Genomic DNA, 16,464 nt, shown 5'->3' with positions numbered 1-16,464 from the left:
TTCAAGAAAATCTTTTATATACAGACATATATACCATTTCTCCACTTCCTGGTTCTCCCAGCCCATGGGACAGAAATTAAGCAATATATCCTTTCTTTCTTTAGACACCAGAACAAATATCATCCTTTGGAATGTTTTCACTTCAGTGTATTTTTCTTTTTCAAAGCAAGCAACAATAAGCATTACGAGCTGTAGAAAAGTTACACTGTTTTGGACGGCAGCCTTCCCCGCAGTGTTTCACTGAGGATTGTTTTATTTACCTGGGATAGAGAATCACTCCAGTTCCACTCCCTCTCTAGCACAATTTCACTTGTTTCATTCAGAGCTGGTCCTCAGACTTTCTTCTCTATAAACGCAGTATGCTGGCCCTGAAGATAGCTCACTATCTTTTCCTCTATTTCCATGCCTTGCGCTATTTCCTCATCAGAAAGAGATAACGGAGTCTGTGAGTCTTTGGTTACAATAATAACAGAGGTTCTCCGTGACTCCAGGATATTTGCTACCACCACCTGGTGACGATATTTCTCCAGAGCCTGCCGCGATTTATCGATTAAGATCAAAGGATCCGTCTCCAGTTTAAAGGAAATAACAAATGCCTCTGGGGCCCATTCTTTGACGAGAGGGGACAGCATTTTTGGCACCATCTTCATTGTGATCTACATTGGGGAAAGACAGCAGAGGAAAGTTTCAGTTTTCTCATTACAGTGTGTTTTAATAAGAGATGGGGGGTAGGGAAATTACAGCTTCAGTTCACGTTTATTTACATTGGGAAGTTTTTCAAGGCAGTATTTGGTCAGATCTCACCAAACAAGGTTAAAAATGTCACTGTAAAATTAAATTATCAGTCTGGTATTCACAATAAGCAGGGTGTTCTTAAGCGATGAGGCAGGCCCATGGTAACTGCATAAACATTTGCTATTTAAGTGCTAAAACCCACTCTCTGGGAATATAAACATAAGCAGAGGAAGATAAAAAAAGAATTACAACTGCAGAAGTCTGAGTTTTCAGCTCTCCAAAACCCAAGCAGCTCATCAAATCTTAACCCTTCTTTCTATCAACTCTTTAGGGCACATGAAGCATAAATATGCCAAAGCATGGGGGAAAAAGTAGGAGTCTGTTCTCCAGCTTCCTAACTTCTGGGTCTGTCACTGGGAATCAGGTTGGGTCTCCCCTTTCCTATGCTAACAATAAAGGATTAAGCCCAGCAACTTAATAGAAGCTAATTAAACTAAATAAATTTGGTATTTGTTACATACAGAGCTCTAGATCCACCTGCTCCCATAGCTGACAGGGATCTGGGCACAAGACACGTGCTACACCTCTGGGCTGTTGTCAGCATTAAGCAGGAAGAAGGCAACATAAATACTCCAGCTGCAACTATTCTTCAGCTGAGACCCGCCACCTACTCATCTCCATGTTGAAAGCGTGTACAGTTTTGAAAGGGTATTTCCACAGGATTGTGCTCCCGTGAAAATTCACCCTCCCACTCCCAGTGAAAACACACGCTTTTCTGGCCAGCAAGCTGTTGCTTTGCAACCTTTCTCGGGTCTAATTTACAGGCAGTGACCCTGGCAGGACGCTGGGAGAGGCGGAGGGGGGGGCTGTGCCCAGGGGTGCCTCACCTGCAGGGGCCCCTCCGAGGACTGGATCTTGTGCTCCGGCATCTCCGAGATGGGGATGTAGAAATCCGATACGGCAGCGGCCAGGTAAAACATGACACTGGAGCCTGCAAGAAATACAACTGCAGTCACCCATCGCTGCTGGCCCATCCCGAGCAGCCTGGCCCCCTTGCCCCAGGGACCCCCACGATGCACCAGAGCTGGCTGGGCTGCCAACTTCCCCCCCCACACCAACCAGGGGAGCCCAGGGCCACCCCAGACCCCCCCATCGCCTACCGGCACTGCCCTGAGCAGGGTAGCGCTGCCCCCCCACACTGGGGTCCCCTCAGACACACTGTCACCGCCTCATCCCCTCCCACCAAGCCCCAACAGCCCCCAGGGACCACCCAAACCCTCATACCGGGGTGCTGGAGCCCACACGGGCCCCTCTGTGCCCTCACGCCAGAGGCTGGGCCCTGGGGCCTCCTTGTCCCCTCACGCCGGGGACACCCCCCCCGGGGGCCGCCTTGTCCCCTCACGCCGGGGACACCCTCGTACCGAAGGGCGCCAGGGCGCGGGCGGCGGCTCGCAGCAGCGCCAGGTACTCGGCGAGCCCGGTGAACTCGATGGCCAGCAGCGCCCCGGCCTCGGTAGCCCGCTGGTAGTCGCGGAGGGCGGGCAGCAAGGCGGGGAGAGCGGCGGGATCGGCGGTGACGCCGGGCGGCGGCCCGGGGGTGAGGCGGAGGGCGTCGAGGAGGGCGGGCCCGGGCGGCGGGAGGGCTCTGGCCCAGGGGAAGGCGGAGCGGGCCCGGTGCAGGAAGCAGACGCCGTACCCGGCGCCCACCAGCCGCTCGGCCGAGGCCGCGCCCCGCCGCCCGCTGCTGAAGTTCTCCAGGAAGCGGACGGCGCGCGCCTCCAGCGGCACCTGCGTCCCCCCCGACGTCACCAGCGCCACGCGCCGCCCGCGCGCCGCCTGCCCCGCTGCCCAGGCCCGCACGCGCGCCTCCGCCGCCGCCTCATCCGCGCCGCCCGCCGCCATGACGGCCCCGCCCCTTCCGCCGGAAGCGCGTCATCCTCCCGCCCCCCTCCCCGTTGCCGGAAGTGTCGCCTTGGCAACGCAGAGGGGTGCTGGAGGGGTCTCGCCGCTGTGAGCTGTGCGGGGCGGCGGCCCGGCTCCGCTGCCGCCGCTGTCGCCTCACGTACTACTGGTGAGAGCCCCGCTGGGTGCGGGGGACGGGGGCAGGCCCCGGGACGCAGCCCGGGAGGAAGGCCGGGAGGCAGGGGCGGGGAGCAGCGCCCAGGGGGGAGGCGGCCTGGGACCGGGCCCAGGAGGCGGGAGCAGTCCTGGGGCACGGGGAAAGGGCGAGAGGCAGGGATTAGCCTCAGGACGAGGCACAGGGTGCAGGGAGAGGACCCGGGGCGAGGCTCGGGACACAGGGAGAAGGCCCAGGAGGCAGAAACAGGCTCATGACAGAACAAGAGGCAGGCACTGGCCCCATGACAAGGCTCAGCACGCTGGGAGAAGGCCCAGGACGAGGCGCAGGAGGCAGGAACAGGCCCAGGACAAGGCTCAGGGCACAGGGAGAAGGCTCAGGATGAGGCCCAGGAGGCAGTGCCAGGCCTAGGACAGAGGGACAGGCCCATGGTAAGGGCTGGGGGACAGGGACAAAACCTGGCACATGACCTGGCCCAGGAGGCAGGGAGAAGGCCCAGGAGGCAGGAGCAGGCTCAGGACCAGGCAAGAAGCAGGGACTAGCCCCAGGATGAGGCTGAGGACACAGGGACAACCCCCAGGACAAGTCTTAGGACACAGGGATGAAGCCTGGGTGGCAGGGAGGAGGCGTGGGACAAAGCTCAGCAGGCAGAGATGAGGCCCAGGAGACAGGGACGAGACCCAGGATGGAGACAGGGAGAAGGCTCAGGGTGAAGCTCAGCAGGCAGGGTAGCAGGAACCGGAGCAGGCATGCTCAGCAATCTTAGCTGGAACATTTCTCCTCACTCCCAGCGGTGCCCACATCAAATAGAGAGCTGCGCAGTGAGCTTTCTAGATGTTTACACAAATATCTCCACTTACACGGGGGCCTTAGTGAAGTCATATGTTAACTATACACTTCATGGTTTCACAATGACTTGAGGTTTGTTTGGCTTTGCGGTACCGCAGTGTTGAATGCCAGGCTCAAACCAAACCGTATTGGGAGTTTTGTGAGTGATTTAAATAAGGTTTTAACATACAGAATCATGGTGGCTTGGCAGGACAGCGCTGTGTTGCCGTTCAGGACTATCAAGTATATATTAGATGCTCTGTGAGCAGACAAAGGGCTGGTGGCCGTTGTGGGTAATTCTTGTGGTGAAAGTCCAGAAGACACAACGGGCAATAATCTTTCTTTACATCATTTCCAAGCAAACAAAAATATCATTCTTCCCTTATTTTCTTAGTGATGTAGATCATCAAAAAGCCGATTGGGTTAGTATCCACGAGCAAATATGCCAGCTGCTGATTCCAATCCGTACATCCCTCCCTTTTCTCCTTTCTGAAAAAGAAAGAAAACATGACATGGAACAGCTGGTGAAGAGGCAGGTACGTACCAGAAAAGCGAACATCACTTCAAAGTGTTGCCAGTGAAATTCAATTAGATCTCTTCTTCCTATACTTTGATGTACATCGTGTTGGGAGGCACCTCGTTGCGTGATTGGTACTTAGTTGCAGAGCTTTAGGGTTTTTTTTTTAAACAAAAACTCTCTAATAAGGGGAGTGGGAGCATCTTCTCTCCAATTCTACAAGCCTCTTGCCTTTTTCACAGTCCTTACTCAAAGTGCTGAGCTTCCTCAGGCAGTGGCAATCCTGGATCTCCCGCCTTGCCAGGTAGTTAGTCCATCTCTCAGGTTAGTCCAGGATTCAGCAGAGTTTTATTTCTTACAGGCTGTCCTCATCCTTTGCTGATGAGAGGGATTCCCCTTTCTCAAAGCAGGGGGGGCAAAGAAATAAAGTCCCCTCCCTTTGTTTACCTGGCCAAGTTTAAACGCCCTTTCCCACTAAATACGGTCTTTTATCTCTGTTTTTTGGCCTCGTGGGTGGTGCAGATGTGCAGCTCCTTTCCAGCTCAAGTGGTTTTCAACTCTTTTTTGTAGTTGTTGTTTATGGGGTGGCAGGATCTGCTTTTCCACAATGTTGATAAAAAAATAACCCACCCACCCAGCTACTTAAAATCTTGCCCATAAAAATAAATTATCCTTCTATCGTTGCATAACTCCTAATCACAGAATAATAGGACAACAGAACAGCTGAAAGTGAGCTGGTAACAATCAAACGGTGCCACTGAGAACATCATCATTAATCTTCTGGATTTTACACCATGTATCATTTTTAAGGTTGTTTCTGGGCCAGGTGCTACTGCTTTGGTGAGTGACTTGTGCTGCGATCTTTCTTGGGAACATCCAGAGAGAGAAAGTCTAAAAAAGGTGGAACCTGCATAGGCAGTCCTTGGTGAAAGCTTGCAACAGGCTTTAGGCAACAGATTCCTTTAGGCTTTGCAGGAACTGGACAGTGACAACCCAGTTTAGTTTTGAAAATCCCGTCTGTTTGAAAATCACAGGCAAGATTCTTGACCAAAGTCCAAAGAGGGTGTGTTAGAACAGCGTGTCCCAAAAGCGTCAGGAAAAATGCAAAAGCTCCCTTGTTCCAGGTTACGTTTAAGTTGATCTTTTATAAAGTCTGCAAAGAAGCAAAATCAAAATTGGTCTTATTGGGGGTGGTGGCAGGATTTTTGCATCCTTAACTGCTTAAAGCTTTTTTTCAAGAAACCTCAGCTGATGTTGAAAGCATTTGTTATTACATCATTGAACTTACAGCAACTCAAATTGTGCTGTATACGTTACGAAAGACCACGTGACCCGACAGATCAAGGAAGTACTCCTTGATTAGCTAGAAGCTCATAATTTGGTTTTATTAGGTTCCAGGGGAGGACAGCAGGAAGATGGGGCTGGTGGAGAAGGGAGAGTCACTCCTCTTGATTGGAGTGCACACCCAGGTTAGCAGACGGCAACTGCAAACCTGCAGCTTGAGCCGAGCCTTGGAATGACTTCATGGGAAAAGTCATAGAGAGCAGACTCCCGATTTTTTTTCAAAGTAGAGATTTTTACAGGTTCGTTAACAACCTTATTACATTTGTTCTTTGACCTTTGTCTCCAGACTATTTAAATAAAATAGATTCTGGGCACGGTATGTGCTGGGACACTTTGTCTTCCTTCTCTCTTAAGAAAGGAGTGAAAAAGCTGAACCTTCTTGCTTTCGCAGCAAGACTGCGGCTGCTAGCCCACAGAGGAAGTCTGCCTTTATGTACAGCAAGGCATAGGGTAGAGAACATTGGGCCTAGAATGGCTGACAAGCGTTGGAAAAGCAGTATGGAGAGTGTGAGATTATTTACTGCCCCATCCTGGAGGCTTCATCATTTTCCCATTCACAGAGCCAACAAAAATGCTTTAAAGATGGTCTTTGGAGCTCAGGGAAAAGCTACACATTCTCATGACTGAGAAAATACCTTCTGCTGAAAGCCTGCCCATAGGTTTATTATTTTTTGAACATTTCTGCTGTACTTCACAAACTCCTGCACGGTGTTTGTTTAGAAAACACACAGCTCGGGCCTCAGTCAGGACACAGGAAAGCTTGTGCACATCAAAATGCCCTTTGGCTTAAGGGAAAGTGCATGAAGCTGAGAGCCAGGAGGTTATGAGTTTCATACCTCGTCTGTACTCCAAAGCTTTGTTGATAGAAATCTGCTTTTGTCAACATAGCCGGGGGGGTGCCTGCAGACAGTGCCTCCAAACTGACAAAACTCCAAGTTTCTGTTTGTAGAATAGCCTCACCTGCCTGCGTGATGTCAGCTTACCACAGCCCCTGGGTACGGGAAAAGATCCACACCTCAGCCAGCTTCAGCCCTCCTCCAGCACTGATGCTAGCCCCGCTGACTGCAGGTTTCCACCCAAACTGACTGGAAGCCTGCCTTCCTCTTTAAATCGTCGTTTCTCCAAGCGTGGTGTCATTTTTGGTGCCTGTGAGTGAATAAATGAATGTGGCACCGAACCCCAAGTGTGTTCCCCACCACCCCCCCCGCGCCCACCTGGAGCAGAGCTGGGGTCCTCAGCCTCCTCAAACCCCAACTGGGGGAAAACTGCGTGGGGGCATCTTCAGAGAAACCTCTGTAATTGCAGCACACATGAAAAGAGCCCAAAGCGCGCAGGTCTGGGGGCGTGGGGCTATGGGCAAGATGAAAACAGCACAGGGCCAAAGCTAACGATCCCCCCAAGGCTTGTAACTGTGAAGTCTTAAATATTCAGTGCTGCAGGGCTTCTGTTGTCTCCTGCCCTTTCTTCTCCTCCTGGGAGCTGTGCAAGAGTCTAACCCTTCGCTTGTCCTCACTGCAGATGTTTTAAGATAGCTTACATCATGAGAAGCAGCGATGATCTTATTGACAAGGAGTAAAAAAAGACTGATCCCCATCTCCGGCACCTCCCCAGATGACAATCTGCTTGATACTCACGCACCAAAGCCAGTGCCAGTTGCAACAGAAAGAGTGGCATGGACAGAAGAGGCAGCCTGATAAATAACAGCTTTCCCTGCTCCTTGCCCTGAGCGTGTGCTGACTTTTTCCACGTGCACCCCCAAGAGGGCTCAGTTTTGGTCTTTTTTCACTCTCTTTGCTGGAAGCTCAGGGGGTAGAGAGGGGATGATCGCTCTATTTTCTAGCTCTTGGCTCTCCTTGCTGTAGCAGGGTGCTATCACTCTGGGGTGCGTTCCTCAAAACTTCCATTTATCCAGAAAGGATGTTGCTTTATCTCAGCCAGGATCTCCAGGAAACACTGTCCTTGAGCTCCCTGTCCCTGAGCTGTTCCTTCACCCTTGGCATGACTCTCTGCCTCTCTCTAAGCACTTAAAGCTCAGCAAAATGCCAAAGCCTGTCCTCCGAAAGCACTGGGATTTGCTTTTTCTGCCCTCTGATCAGCCACGGCTGGAAAACAGAAGGCAATAAAGTGGTAGAATGGTATTTTCTGCCGGCGCTCACTGCACAGGCCTGCCCGTGCCTCCTAGCCAGGGCCTCTCTGCCTTGCCGTGGCGGCACTGCTAGGCACCCCGGCAACGAGATTTCTTCCCAGGCAGCTTTCCCGCTGCACCACTTGTGTGAAAAGCCAACGCAGAAGTGTTGGGAGTTGGCAACAATTACACTGAAAGCAAAGAGAAATAGATAAATAAGCATCCTGGCTCTTTTTCACGGGCATCCCTCAGCACGTTGTAAGGGCACAGCATCTACGGTTGCCGTAGAGCTGTTGGCAATGAACCGGCGTTCAAAGGGAGATACGTTTGTGGAGCTGGTGAATAAATCAAATGCTGCAAAGGGTGGAAGTGCGGTGTGGACTGCTCGGAGTAGCAAGAGGCAGGGAGCAACTATACGTGCAGGAAACTTTATGAGTTCTGCTGGCAGAAACACTGCAGAAACTGCCTGACCACCAAACCCGGCCTGGGTAACGGCTCCACAGAAGTGTAACGCAGTGCATTAGGGTGTTCGGATTTTGACCAGCTTTCCAGACTCCGCGCCCAAAATACCAGGCCCAGAGCTGGCCGGGAGAGGGTGGGAGGAAGCACCCACACAGCACCATGTGAGGAGCTCTCTCCTCGCTCCCAGCCCGCGTCTCCTGCAGCTGGAGCGGTGCCATGCTGGCACCGGCTTGGCAAACCATACGCTCCGCTGCCTGCTATGAGTCACCGTTATTACCGTCAGCAAAACCCGGCCGTAGCCCCTTTGTCTAATCTTTTCTATGGTCTTGTGATGATCATTTTCTGTGCTTCACAGCTTTTATTGCTGCAGCCTTATTAGCCCTTTCTCGTAGGCGTAAAGGATTCTTCGTCTCATAAGACACCACATGACCTAAGAGGATGTCCAAAGCTGTTCCTGCTAGAAGTAGAAATGAAAGCCAGGCTCTAATATGACAGCTTTAATTTCCATCCATTAATTACAGACACAAAGAACATTACAATCACTGTTTTACAGTTTGCAAACTTGAATGCAAAAAGTGACCGTGAGTTTTATTTCTCTTTCTCCTTTGCTCACTCTGTCCCGTAACTGTTTCCCCGCAGAAGTACATCATCGATGTCGCGTGCAGCACGGCCCAGGGGTTTGTTTTGGATGGAAAGCATGAAGAAGCGATACCTGCAGCTCTGCACGCACTGCGTTTCAGTACTGAAGTGTACGGCTCAAATTCTGTGCAGTTGGTGCCTGCTTATCTCCTCTTGGCTGAGGCCTCCACTGGTAAGTATTGTCTAAATAGTAAGGTTGGCAAGGGCAAGACCTCCCCTGGGTCAGGTTTCTGGTTTCCTTTTACCATTTATCAAGGAAGGACCAGCTCCGTTTCAACACTGTGCCATGTCTCTACCCTGCCCTGCCTCAAGGGCATTTCAGAGCGATTTGAGAAGTTGCGGACACACCCCTTTGCTGTGTGGGTCTTTGGAAAAGAATCACTCAGCAGTGATGAGAGATCAATGCAAGCAAATGAAATGTTGTCTCCATCTCTACCAATTCCCACAAGAGAAGCAGTATGAAAATCTATTCTTTACCTCTGTGGCTTCGTGTGACTCTCAAAAGCATTAAATTCCCGAGGGTGGTTGGTTGGGCTCTTGTCTCAGGGAACCAGCAAACATTTCTGAGGCCGTTGCATCAGAGGAATGTCTCAGTTCATTCACAAAAGCGTGCTCTGCCTGAAGGAGAGCTTTTTCTCATTGACTGTATGCTTTGTAAAAAATGTCAAATTAGGACTCTGCATGTGGAGAACCGCTCTCCTCAGCTGCAGACGTAAAGGATGGAAAAATGGCTGTAAATCATTGCCATTCCAGGAGCACACACAATGCTCTGCTGGCAGAATTGAGCTGTCTCAAGGATTGTCGTAAATGGTGTGGCAAGAGAAGGGAAAAAAAAAAAACCCATGAGTAATTCTAGTGTGATAATACCCAAGTCATTAGTGGCTGCCTGTAGCTAACCTGTTTTGAACACGTGTTTCAGAGATACTGAATGCAGTACACAGCTCCTGGCTTCTCTTGTAGCTCTAGACTCTCGGCCTGTCTGTAAATTAAATTTTGAACACCTGCTCAACCAAGGAGCGCTTGGGAGAGAAGCAGGGAATCCACAAACTAGATCTCCATGTCAAACTACTGCAAAGGGGTAGCAGGCAGTATTCTCTAAATTTCTAAATAAAAAACTCTTCTTTATCCTCCTTATCTCTACATTTCAGGTGCTGGCCGTCTTCTGCAGGCATCGAAATATCTCTCCCAAGCCCAGTGGATTGTCCTCAGAACTCCAGACTGCAGTGTTGCTGTTCAGCATAAATTACATCGTAGTCTGGGGCTTTTCTGTGCTGCTGAAGAAAACTTTGAACAGGCTTTATATCACCTGGCAAACGATGTAAGCCAACTCAAATACAGAAACACTTCCATTTTTCTTCCTTCTCTAACACTTCCAGGTCGATGTGGAAACCCCAGCAGGCAGATTTATAATCCTGAGTTTAGGTACCAAGAGGGTACATGTTACAAACACCTGAACTGTCTCGATCTAAGACACCTGTGTATCCACGTGTCAGCCAAAGTTGTGTTTTATTCCCTTGAAGAGACATACACCTTGTCTTTAGTGCGTCTGCTTATAAATTTATCTGTCTGGTTATTTTCCTGGGATGAACAGACACTCCAACCCCAAACTGGTATCGTTGCCTTTTATTCAACAGATAAGTGACTTTATATTTTGGCTGTCATTTTTCTCCATACTTTTCCATTAGACAACAGTTCCCTGTCAGCCATTATTTAATGAATGCCTTATTTAACTCTTTAAATGTCTGCTTCAGTAGCGTTTTCCCCAATTCAATCTTTTTAGCCACGAGAGCAGTTTGTCAGCTTTGAAGCAGTTATTGCCAGCTGTGTTCCTGAGGATGCTTTGCCTGTCATTTGATCCCCCAAAGGCAGACGAGCTCCGCAACATCCTATTTATGTCCCGTGTAGACTAAATTTATCCAGTGCAGAGTGATGTATACTCACTACTGTTGAATTTGATAGTAGCTTTGTGCGGGCGGGAATGATGACACACGGTTGAGGAGAATTAGATCCTTTCTGTTTTAATATATACATAATATATACAGCCCTCTCTTTGCTTAGTTGGTAAAGCTTTTGGGAGATTCCTCGCTGTGCCATTAGTTTTTTAGGTGCCCTAAATCTGCTGCCCGAAAGGGTGTCAGGTAATAGTTTTTTTGCTATTAGCAAGTCACTGTGTCAGAGCAGCCCGAGACCTGCCTGAACTTTGGCTGCGTGTCTGAGATCTGCTGAGAGTCACACGCCAGCTCAGAATAGCTGGAATGCACCACTGCCTGCCCACTCCCCTGGCTCTGCCTGGGGCTTCTGGGGGCAGAAACAGGCGCCGCGGGCGGGCCGGGAGAGCTGAAAAGCGGCGGCAGGTTGTGTGTTTGAAGGCGTGAGACGTCCCAGCTGCGCAGGGAGAGGTGTGGGAAACCTGCCCCGTGCTTCCATGGGGGAACACACTGGGGTAAGGGTTCCTCTGCCCCAGCGAGCCGGGGATTTGAGGGTGTTACATTCCTTTGCATAAAACACAAATTACAGCTTTTTTAGTACCACATTTTACAGTTGCAATCAGGTATAACTAACGCTATAGTTACACAGAAAAAAAAAAAAGGGAATGCTTGCAATATTTTTAATCCATAACCAAAAATTTCCCAGGTTTGATATGAGCATTAAACTTCTGCTTTTTTTAAAATATTAATTTCAGATTTACCTTGCCAGTTCTATGTTTGGACTGAAATCTATTGAGACCTCTGGAGGGTATTTCCACATGGCTAATATTTTCTTTCGCCAGAACAAAATGGACATAGCAAACTCACTCTATGCTGAGGTTGGTAAAACCAAAGATCATCCTCTTATATTTCTCAGGTTTTTTTCTGTGTTCTTTCCAATATTTCTCCTGTTTCTGACTGCCTTTAATACGATGGTGACCATATCAAGTGCCAGCATTGCCATTTAGGATCAATCCTAGAAATCCTTTTCACACTTAAATATTTCTCTGAGTTAAAACCAGGAGACATTAATCCTGTACTCAGTTTAAAATCATTATTCAAATTGTCTTCAATTTGGGCAGCCAAACCTTGTTAAAAAAATAGCTTTGCTACCAAATACCCCGCGCCAGAGATTAAAGAGAGTCCCACAAGCAGAAAGAGTCACCGGGGGGTTTCCATGGCCAGGGAAGAGTTGCTGAGCAGCACAGGGATACAAACAAGCCACGTAAAATTTACGCTGAGAATCAATAAAGAGTCACACTGATAAAAGATTGTCGGAACAGAACGATCAAGCAAGGGAAGTAACAATTATCTAATTGCTCTAATAACTGGGGGGGAAAAAAAAAAAAAGTGAGCTTTCATTTGTTTTGGTTGATTTTCTGTGGAAGCAGGGCTTTGCCAGCTGTGCCATCTGCCTCCATTCCCCTCGCAAACTTCAACCCAGTTGGCTTTTGGTTGACAATTTAGTTAGATTTGTTCAAGTTTTGATGAAAATTAGTAGTCAGATGGAGAAATGAGCTTCCAGCTCAGGCTGCCACGGGGAGAAGAGCGGTCGGGTCTCTGTGAGACACCCAGCTTGGCAGCAGCCAGCTCACTCACGGGCAGGTCCTCCGGTTCTTGTGGCAGGGACGGGCATTGCAGGGGACATTGTTTATAGAAAAACTCGTTGCTAAATAGCAGGTATTCATACAAGTGAAATAATTCATTTGCTTCCTGATAGGTAACCGACATCTGGCATGCCTTTCTCATGAAGTCAGTTCGAGCGCAGGAGCAAATTGTCAACTCACGACCGGAAATGTCTCCGCTCACCGAGGACGAGGAAGTCGGCAAAGCCTCTCTGAGTAAGCCCCGCTATTGCGCAGAACCGTTTGGAAGACAGACTTTAAAGAATCCCTCCGTCCCACCGTTCATATTTATTTTGCGTGGCATTTCCATAGAGCAGGTTTAATGGGGATCACAGGTATTCCTGATGTCGTCGCTCAGCAGATTGCACTAGATGAAACCAATGAGGCCGCTTCAGGAATGAGGGCGTTCAAGTGGAAACACAGCTTTGCCCTTTTTGTTTACCTGCTCCTTTTCACAGCGCCCTTGGCAGTGACTTTAGCCGTACAATATTTTGCCTTTCAGGATTTGACTCCACTTCAACATTCTCATTTCTCTGCAGCTCCTTTGTCTCCATTTAATTACGGGAAAGTGACATTTCATCTCACTTAGGCAGGTTTACAACTCTGTCTTCTGAAGCAGTAGGACACGATGCAATAGCGTGTACTGATAATTGGATGTATTAATCTGGAGAATAGTCTCAGGGGAGCAGCTGGGGAATCTCTCAGTGGGACACGAAGGTGCATAAAGCATTAGGAAATACGCTCGGGTGCGTGGTGCTACCCTGTGCTCCACTGAAGTCAGTCTAGACTCTGGTCCTTGTCTTCTTTCTGCCATCTGTGTTAATAAGAATATTGTCAGAGATGAAAAATGTTTCTGTAAATCCCATTACCTGGCATTGTCTCCATCCAGTAGGAACCACACCAAGACAGGGCTACACGATACCATCTTCAGTTATGACAGGGGTATGAAAGTTGCTCTTTTCATGCAGCTGTTATGACTCCACATCCTTACTAAAGGCTAATCAACACAATTACTGACTGGATGAAAAGATATCTGTTAATGGGTATGGAATTTGCATGGAGCTGGGATACCGCGTTGATGCTTGTAGTAGAAATGCTTTGATGTCTAGAAGAGATAATTGGACAGTTTTGAATATATTATCTTGCATGCATACATACATCCAACAAGATTATTTCGTTCTCGATGCAGCTGAAGCCCAGCAAGCAGAAGCAATCCGAGTACTGAATGCTGTATTAGACATCAGAGAACAGGCACCAAAGCAACAACCCGGGGAAACTGCCCGCGTTTTGCACACTCTGGCCATGCTTTATTACCTGGGCATGGATTTATCCAAGGTAAGTTTGGGTAACTCTGTCTCAGCGCTCACCCCGTCCCGTGCAGCCAGCGGCCTCTGTTCACCTCTCCCCAGTCCACGGCAGCCTCGCAGCTCTGCGTGAAGCCTGAGCTCTGTCAAGGCTAATAAAGCCCCCTGGGTCTGTTTTGGTCTCTGCCGGGCCCTCCACAGGGGATCCTGTAGTCCCCCACATTTTCTGGGTTCATCCTTCACGTGGGATATCCTGGCGGAGTAGCTGCCTGTCGCAGGCTGCAGTTAGACATCAGGTCAGAGGTTATGGAGCAAGCAAGACGTGGGCCTCGCGCGTGTCTCTCCTTGAGCCAGACTCCCTGTCGTTACCATTATATTAAGGTAATTTCACTCTGTTGGACCCTGTAATTCATTTTTGAATTTGCACCCCTGTATTTTTACAGCTAAAAATTTCAGATGCAACTGCTAACTTCAGAATGCCCAACTCTCTGCCTTAACAATAACTGATTTTGAGGAAGTGCTGAGCAGTAACCATCTGGAAATCAGGCCTCTTTGTCTGGGCTAAGCACTCAAAAGCCCGAGTTTCTTCTGCCTGTGTTTTGGAAGGTGAAAATACAGATTACTAATGGTCTCTTCATTGTATCAGAGAAAGCCGTAATGATGTGAGTCAGTGTTTGGAAGACACAAAGAAACAAATTCAAATTAGAAAAAAAGACAAAGCTTTATAATTGTGACAATGTCTAATCCCTGGAAGAGCTACCAAGGGAAATGAGGGATTTAGTTCGGAGTGAGTCAGTACAGCTGGTTTTCTCCTGAAATAGCTTTGGGAATGTTCAGACGAGCTGCTGTGTGAGATGGGAGGTAATGATCTCCAGCGCGGGGGGCTGGGGTTGGTAATCTCTTCTGTCTGCACCGCTGGATGCTCAGTGATCTGTTGGCAGCCTTACTCTCTCCCGTAAAGCAGCTTGTACAGGTCACCCTCTGAAGCAGGCGCTGAGTGGCTGGAGCCTGGATCTGCTCCAGTGCAGCTTTTCCAACGAGCCTCCACTACCTTGAGAAAAGGTAAATTCCTGACCATTACTTTTGTATTTTCTGTTTCAGGCTCTTGAGGTGGGGACAAAAGCCTTTGACCTGGTGCAAGGACTGCCCCAACAAGAGTCTCTAGAGGCCATTGGTCATTTGTTAAAGTTGATTAACTCCGTGCCTTCCTGCACAAAATAAAGAACTCTTTCTCCCAGAGCTGGGTCGTCTGTTTAAGGAGGTTGTTGAAGACAAAGTGTTACAAGCCCTGGGTCCTGTCTGCTGCCGTCTTCCCAGATGTGTCCCTGTCCCTCTCCAGGCGTTTGAAAATTGAACATTTTGGTGTGAGTTAGTTTTCACGTGCTGCTCAACCTCTGTAGCCTGTTACAGAATAACAGCGTGAGGGTGAGCAACAAAAGCACAACCAACACACGGTGCATAAAGCATTATCTAATGATTTATGAATAAACAAACAGCCTCTTACGTCCTCACGTTATCCAGAAGCTAAAACAGCTGAGGTGTGTTTGTGACCAGTCTCCTCAATTTGCTTTTCAGTTTGATGAGGGAGACACAAGGGAGGGCTCAGGGGGGGCACACAGGGAGGGTCTTCCCTGCACGCCTGACCTGGGGGGTTGTCATCTGCTCCTCGGGACCTGGTTGGGCTCGATCAGGTGTTGCACCTCTCTGCAGTGTCCCTCCATCTCCAAACCTACTTGTCTCTCTTTTTGCAGAGCTTTAGGGGAGTCTCGTAGCTCTGGGCACCGAGGGACTCATTTGTTATGGAAGAACTTGCATCCAGGAGGGACCACGAGAGCAGCACGAGGGACCATGAGCAGTCGAGGGAAGGGATTAAAAGGCCATTTAGCTCCAATCAGAGCTTCCAGCCCCAAGATTTCCTCACGGCTGAGAGCTCGCCGGCACGTAGGCATCCCGTTAACTCCAACACCCACCCCGAAAGGAGGAAATCCCTCGTGTCACCGCACGGCTGCCCCCAGGGAGCAGCGGGACCCTCGCTGCGAGGGCAAAGGGACACGTTGGGGAAGGGCTGGAGGAGGCCCCGGCAGAGCGGGGCAGGACAGGGGCCGCGCGCTGAGCTCGGTTCAGACGCCGAAGCATGTGATGGCCTCGCACAGCTGGGAAGGAGGTTAAGGGAAACTTGCCCTGCTGCTAAGGTCTGAACTCAGCTGAGCTTTAAGCCTACGATTAAGTCTCATTTACTTCAGGAGGATTTACGAGTGCATTTAATTGCCTTGCCGAATTGGGATGGAGTCAAGTACGCTTTTTAAATGCTTCATCAAGCTGGGACCTGAGCAATTAGAAGGGATTGATGCTGCTGCTAAAGGGAAAGCCCCCACTTCAGCTGATGTTTCCTTACACGGGGTGGGGTAGCGCTGCTCTGAGCGCACGAGGGGCCCCACAGCAGACAGGCTTGGGGGGGGAAATGGGTCGAAGACCCCCAGATACTCCTACAGGAGCTGTTGGTGGACCCCTCCACCCTCATCCTGTCTCTCCACGGCTGGAACAACCACCTCTGCGGGATGGGGGGGTGCCGGGAGGGGGGGGGCCACAGCTCCTGCTGGCCCAGTGCCTCGGGGCACGGAGGATTTGGGTCACGGTGGCCGGGGATTTGGAGCGGCGGGTTCGATCGTGGTGGTAATCCCTGCAGCCAGGCTGAGCCCGCGTGACGCGCCAGGCCAGCGGCTCGGTGTCGCTGCTCCTGGTTGCTTTAACACCAGAAAAAACGGTGTGAAAATTAACTTTGCATAAGGCTGAGCATCTCCAGGAGCGGTGGCGGGCAAGGGCTGGGAATGGGAAATGTTA

At 49.8% G+C, this 16,464-nt stretch overlaps 2 protein-coding genes across 3 annotated transcripts; one reads left to right on the top strand and one right to left on the bottom strand.

The window, feature by feature from the left end:
- Nucleotides 1-2,643, bottom strand: PPCS (phosphopantothenoylcysteine synthetase). 2 transcript variants are annotated; one of them, XM_074847919.1, is made up of 3 exons: nucleotides 2,157-2,643; nucleotides 1,623-1,726; nucleotides 1-656 (listed from the first exon to the last, which is right to left on the bottom strand). In XM_074847919.1, the coding sequence occupies exons 1-3, from the start codon at nucleotides 2,635-2,637 to the stop codon at nucleotides 333-335; spliced, it is 909 nt and encodes a 302-aa protein (XP_074704020.1). In that variant the 5' UTR covers nucleotides 2,638-2,643; the 3' UTR covers nucleotides 1-332. The 2 variants fall into 2 exon arrangements, with proteins under 2 accessions (XP_074704020.1, XP_074704021.1); XM_074847920.1 differs by lacking the exon at nucleotides 2,157-2,643 and adding an exon at nucleotides 2,020-2,148.
- A 5-nt stretch (nucleotides 2,644-2,648) lies between these two features.
- On the top strand, nucleotides 2,649-14,860 carry ZMYND12 (zinc finger MYND-type containing 12; the record flags this gene model as incomplete). The annotated part of the gene is made up of 8 exons (XM_074848201.1): nucleotides 2,649-2,806; nucleotides 4,035-4,176; nucleotides 8,728-8,899; nucleotides 9,876-10,045; nucleotides 11,411-11,533; nucleotides 12,415-12,535; nucleotides 13,509-13,654; nucleotides 14,725-14,860. Coding segments are annotated over 8 exons (1,152 nt in total), but the record flags the coding sequence as incomplete, so codon positions are not given.
- Between the last annotated feature and the right edge of the window lie 1,604 nt (nucleotides 14,861-16,464).

The sequence above is a fragment of the Strix aluco genome, chromosome 22 (genome assembly GCF_031877795.1).
Source record: "Strix aluco isolate bStrAlu1 chromosome 22, bStrAlu1.hap1, whole genome shotgun sequence".
NCBI lineage: Eukaryota > Metazoa > Chordata > Aves > Strigiformes > Strigidae > Strix > Strix aluco.
The sequence above is the reverse complement of the archived record's forward strand: the minus strand, read 5'-3'. Positions and strand labels throughout refer to the sequence as shown.

Coding starts and splice junctions, on each gene's coding strand:
- PPCS (XM_074847919.1), bottom strand. CDS start 2,637: ATGGCGGCGGGCGGCGCGGATGAGGCGGCGGCGGAGGCGCGCGTGCGG. Junction 1,727..2,156: donor CCGCGCCCTGGCGCCCTTCG/GTACGAGGGTGT, acceptor TATTTCTTGCAG/GCTCCAGTGTCATGTTTTAC. Junction 657..1,622: donor CCTCGGAGGGGCCCCTGCAG/GTGAGGCACCCC, acceptor TCCCCAATGTAG/ATCACAATGAAGATGGTGCC.